The sequence below is a fragment of the Ornithodoros turicata genome, chromosome 3 (genome assembly GCF_037126465.1).
Source record: "Ornithodoros turicata isolate Travis chromosome 3, ASM3712646v1, whole genome shotgun sequence".
NCBI classification, from domain to species: domain Eukaryota; kingdom Metazoa; phylum Arthropoda; class Arachnida; order Ixodida; family Argasidae; genus Ornithodoros; species Ornithodoros turicata.
The window spans coordinates 73,761,000-73,766,999 of record NC_088203.1 but is presented as its reverse complement, the minus strand read 5'-3'; the positions used below and the strand labels follow the sequence as shown (position 1 = coordinate 73,766,999).

Genomic DNA, 6,000 nt, shown 5'->3' with positions numbered 1-6,000 from the left:
TGTTTCTGTCTCCAAGAAACAAATTTGATTCCAGACACCCCTTTCCACCTCCGACGGTGGAACGATTATCGTAAGGACCGAACGAACACGGCACGTGCTTCCGGAGGTGTGGCCATTCTTACGGCCAGAACACTTCCCACGAGAGACGTTCCACTTTCCACAAATCTTGAGGCCATTGCTGTACAGATCTGGACTGACCGTGTAGTGACGGTATGCTCTTTATACCTACCGCCATCAGTCAGGGTCGAACAGAGACAGCTTGAGGATCTTATTAATCAACTCCCATCGCCTTTTCTATTACTGGGAGATTTCAGTGCGCATCATTTGCTCTGGGGTTGTTCCAAAGTTGACACCCGAGGTAAAATGTTTGAGAAATTATTAGCATCCTTGTCAATCTGCCTGCTCAATGCAGGAAACGCTACTCATGGTAATGCTGCTTCGCAGTCCTTTTCAGCCATTGATATTTCGCTGTGCAGTCCATCTGTATTTCAGGACATTTCATGGACAGTGGACGAAAACCCCTATGGTAGCGATCACTTCCCTGTCGTTTTAGAGATCAATCGACCATCAGGTGCAATTAAAACCCGCCCACCTCGTTGGAAGTGTAGCGAGCCGCCCAATCTGCAACGCCATCAGCGCTCGTTCACATCGGTCGCGCTAATAAATGCACGGCGCACGGGCCGCTTGGCCAGTTGTTCCCGTGGATTAGCCAGAACGTTGTCTCTTTCCTGGAACACGCTATCTACAAACTGGTGACCCGACGTCTCGATGGACGCTCCACGGACTGCGTCATCAGCCCCGACGTCCCCTTCAGTTCACGATGCTGGAGACCATCCGTCGATCGCCACCGTCGGCGGTGAGATTAAGCTTCCCCCCTTCTGGGTCAAGAATCCCCGGGCCTGGTTCTCCCAAGTTGAGGCGCAATTTGCACTTCGGCATATTTTGTCCCAACTTACCAAGTACCTCAACGTTGTGTCCGCGCTGCCCATGGAGATCGCCGACCAGGTTGATTACCTCTTGGCTTCACCACCGCCTGACAACCCCTACGATCGGCTGAAGGAGGCTATTCTTTGCCGCACTGAATGCACCGAGCAATCCCGGCTTCGCCAACTTCTATCCGAGGAAGAACTGGGCGATCGGCGGCCAACCCAATTACTGCACCGCATGAAGCAGCTCCTCGGAGACTCGGCTGATACTCAGCCCTCGATCCTGCGGGAGCTCTTCCTCCAGCGGCTCCCACAGTAAGTCCGCTTGGTACTGGCCGGATCTGACGAGGTCTCCCTCGATAACCTTGCCCAGTTGGCGGACCGCATCATCGACTACTCCGCCCCATCTGCGCCACCTTTCACGCGGGTTGAGAACATCGCGACTGTTTCCCCGTCTGATCCTACGCTCCTTGCCCTACAAGCGCAAGTCAAAGAGCTTACGGACGCTGTTGCCGCTATGCGCGCTGACCTTTATGGTCGCCCACGGTACCGACGCTCTCATTTTCGTCGGCGCCGATCCCCTTCCCGCAGCCCGGCCTCCCAGGGGGATCTATGCTATTATCACCAGAAGTTTGGCGACCGTGCCCTCAAGTGCACTCAGCCGTGCTTCTGGACGGGAAACTCGGGGCCAGTCGATAGCGGCGGCCTACGACTCTGGCCCACCGGCAAGCCGTCTGTTCTTCATCACCGACCGGGTCGCGGACCATCGGTTCTTGGTGGATACGGGTGCCGAGGTCAGCCTTGTGCCTCCTACACAGGCCGACCGAGTCCACGGCAAGTCCTCCGCCACCCTCCAAGCCGTGAACGCCTCATCGATCTCTACCTTTGGTCTGCGGTCCCTTGCCATTGACATCGGCCTGCGAAGACTCTTTCGGTGGGTCTTTGTAATCGCCGACGTACCCCACCCTATCCTCGGCGCTGACTTCCTCCAGCATTTCGCACTCGACATCAGTCTCTCGCGCAGGAAATTGACAGACACCCTGACCACCCTTTCGGTGTCTGGTTCGCCCGCGCTGCAGACTTCTACGGGCATTCGTACTGTGCTGCCTGCGTCCCGCTACGCCGCTATTCTCGCTGATCTTCCCGCTGTGACCAAGCCGTGCAACCTTGAGGTTGCGCCCACGCACTCAGTCATGCACCACATCCAGACCACCGGACCACCCGCGGTATCACGCCCCCGTCGGCTCTTCGGTGAGCGTCTCCAGATTGCTCGCCGTGAGTTTGACCACATGCTGCAGCTGGCGCTCATCCGTCCATCGTCCAGCCAAGGGTCATCACCGCTACATATGGTACCAAAGAAGGACCCCGGCGATTGGCGGCCTTGCGGCGACTATAGAGCCCTGAATTCCTGCACAGTACCGGACCAGTATCCCTTGCCGCACATTCACGATTTCACCAGTGGCCTTGCTGGTGCGACCACCTTCAGCAAGATCGATCTGGTCAAGGCCTACCACCAGATCCCGGTAGCCCCCGAGGACATTCCGAAGACCGCCATTATCACACCGTTTGGCCTCTTCGAATTCGTCCGAATGCCGTTCGGTCTTCGGAATGCTGCACAGACGTTCCAGTGCCTTATCAAAGAGGTCATACGAGGTCTTCCATTCGTGTTTGCGTATCTGGACGACCTACTCATTGCCAGCAAGTCTCCTGAGGAACACGAAGCACACCTGCCCCAGGTGTTCCAGCGCCTGGACGACAACGGCCTTGTCATCAGTCCCGGCAAATGCCTTTTCGGCGTTCCGTCGTTGGAATTCCTCGGCCGCAGCTTGTCGGCGGACGGCATTTCACCGCTCCCGTCCAAGGTACAAGCAGTTCAAGAGTTCCCCGTGCCTTCTTCACTGCGGAAGCTCCGCGAGTTCCTCGGCCTCGTAAACTTCCATCGCCGTTTTATCCCACACTGCGCCGACCTCTTGCGACCCTTGACAGACCTGCTTCGTACGCACACCAAGGCGAACTCCCCTCTGACTCTCTACTCAGAAGCTCTCACTGCCTTCCAAACCATCAAGGCGGCCCTTGCATCAGTCACCATGCTCGTACACCCGGTGTCTTCGGCCCCTACACGCCTAATGGTGGACGCCTCATCTCATGCCGTTGGCGCCGTTCTCCAGCAGCAGCAGTCCGGCGATGATTGGGCCCCCTTGGCTTTCTTCTCTCAGCGGCTCAAGCCATCCGAAGAGATGTATAGCACCTTTAGCCGAGAACTCTTCGCCATCTACTACGCCGTGAGGCACTTCCAGCATTACCTCGAAGGCCGGCAGTTCTACGTTCTCACGGACCACAAAACCTCATTGGCTTGGCCAGTTGTTCCCGTGGATTAGCCAGAACGTTGTCTCTTTCCTGGAACACGCTACCTACAGAAGACACAGTTAGCAGACTGGAACCTCTTTAAACAAGAAGCCGCACTTTCTATAGAGTCCCTCCTTGGGCTGAACATTAATGATGCAAATAACTATGTCACAGACATTCTTGTAAAAGCAGCAACCAAGTCCATTCCACAGTCATCAGGTCAACTGCCCAGGCGTTGCAAGCCTTGGTGGTCGGAGGACTGTGGAAATACACGAAAAGAGCAGAACCGTGCTTGGGGCAGGTTCCGGCGGTATCCAACCCCAGCAAATCTACTGGCGTTTAAGAGAGCTCGAGCAAAAGCTAGGTGGACACGCCGACAAGCAAAGAGTGAATCATGGAAGGGTTTTGTCTCCTCCTTGAGTAGCAGTACCCCAACTAAGGTTGTGTGGGATCGACTAAAAAAAATAAAGGGCAATTACACTAGCTTCTCTATTCCCCTCTTGGAGAGGAATGGTGCGGTGTGCCAAACTTTAGAAGAACATGCATATGTGTTGGGCGAACACTTCCAGAGTGTTTCTTCCTCCTCTCACTACACCAGGGATTTCTTAAAAGTCAAAGATGATGCTGAGAAATCCAAAATCACATATGGCACCAGTGACAGCCATGCTTTTAATAAACCATTTTGTATCTCCAAGACAAACAGCACCTGGGCCAGATCGAATCACGTACAGCATGTTGTATCAAAAACATCACTAGAAGTTCTCCTGCACTTTTTCATTTCAGTTTGGAATCAGGGTGAACTCCCATCTCGTTGGAAGGTGGCTGCAGTCGTTCCACTTTTGAAGCCAGGGAAAGATCCTTCCAATGCATGTAGCTACAGGCCTATAGCCCTTACAAGTTGTTTAAGCAAAACCTTCGAGCGCATGGTTAACTGCCGCCTGATGTACTTGCTCGAAGAAAATGGATGTCTCGACAGGTATCAGTGCGGATTTAGAGCCGCCCACTCAACCATTGATCATCTGTTGCGGCTGGAAACTGTCATCAGGGAGGCGTTTGTCAGAAAACTGCAATGTATATCCATATTTTTCGATCTACAAAAAGCATACGATACGGCATGGCGATATGGTATCGTTTGTGACTTGTACAATTTCGGTGTACGCGGTCGTATGCTCCGCTGCATCGCAAATTTTCTACAGGACAGAACTTGGGCACATCACTCTCACGTTCTTTTATTCAGGAGAACGGTGTACCACAGGGTTCCGTTCTGAGTGTCACACTCTTCATAGTCAAAATGAACTCTATTGTTCACGCTATTCCGCCATCCGTCATGTACTCACTATACGTTGACGATGTTCAGATATCTTGTTCGTCTACAAGCATTTCAAGATGTGAGAGACAACTCCAGCTCTGTGTGAACAAATTAGCAAAATGGTCATCTGAGAATGGGTTTAATTTCTCACCTGAGAAAACGGTTTGCGTACCCTTCTCAAGAGTAAGGGGTATGTTTCCTGAGCCAGAACTTAAAATGAATGGCCAAGATATTACGGTCAAATCTGAGCATAAATTCCTGGGTATACTTTTTGACCGCAAGCTCACTTTCAACCCTCACATAAGGAACCTAAAAAGTAAATGTGGGAAATCTCTGAACATTATCAAAATCTTGTCACATAGATCCTGGGGTGCAGACCGTGAGGTTCTGCGCCGCATCTACACATCTTGCACCCGTTCCAAGCTTGACTATGGATCTGTCGTGTACGACTCTGCACGAAAGTCCGTCTTGAAAGCTCTAGACCCTCTCCACCACCAGGGACTGCGACTGGTCTTAAAAGCGTTTCGCACATCGCCGGTCGAGAGTCTCTATGTGGAGTGCAACGAGTGGTCATTGAAAGGCGGAGATTTTACCTTGCCTCCACATATGCACTAAAAGTACGAAGTTATCCACAGCACCCAGCTTTCTCTTGTGTTACTCAGACACGCTGCAAACAGTTATTTCTTAACAAACCGTCATGTACACCTCCTTTTAACTTGCGAATCCTGCAGGAAATTGAAACAAACAGTTTTTCAGAGTACGATTCTACGCCTGTAGGAACTAGTGGGAGCATTGCTCCGTGGCAACAACCGCCCGAACACAATACATCTTTATTGCAGTACAAGAAACACGAAACCCCCACAGCCGTACTCCTGCAAGATCGAGTTTCTGTCTATAAAAGAAGGTTTTGGGGACCACGTCGCATTTTACACAGATGGTTCCAGAACGGAACCGGTGTCTCAAGTGCAATGGTTACAGACACATCTTGCAGATCGCACCGATTGCCAAACACAGCTTCCATTTTCACCGCAGAAGTCTATGGCATAATCTTGGCACTTAATCATATACTGCGACTTTCCATCAGGTCATCAGTTGTGTACACTGATTTGCTTAGTTGCCTGCAGGCTATATGTAGCCTGCAACCACCAAAAAACCTGCTCGTTCTGCGAGCAAAACACCTGTCTAGCCGCATAAAAAACAGAGCTCTTTCTTTGGCACTATGCTGGGTGCCCAGCCACGTCGGGATACCCGGTAACGAGCTAGCGGACACAGCGGCTACCAACGCACTCTCAGGTGACATAACCCCCTTTGACGCACCAGCTCAGGATCTGAGGTCTGCCTTGCGTAGAGCAATTAATTTAAAATGGCAACATGACTGGGACACACAGACAAATAATAAATTACACTTGATCAAGTGTA

At 51.9% G+C, this 6,000-nt stretch overlaps 1 protein-coding gene across 1 annotated transcript; it reads left to right on the top strand.

Annotated features, from left to right (window-relative positions):
* The first annotated feature begins 768 nt into the window (after window positions 1-768).
* Window positions 769-1,245, top strand: LOC135389649 (uncharacterized). Its single transcript, XM_064619683.1, has one exon. It carries the CDS (start codon window positions 769-771, stop codon window positions 1,243-1,245), a length of 477 nt encoding a protein of 158 aa, XP_064475753.1.
* The last annotated feature ends 4,755 nt before the right edge of the window (window positions 1,246-6,000 follow it).

What these genes read in the sequence shown, in the direction of transcription:
- LOC135389649 (XM_064619683.1), top strand. Translation starts at nt 769, where the DNA reads ATGGACGCTCCACGGACTGCGTCATCAGCCCCGACGTCCCCTTCAGTT.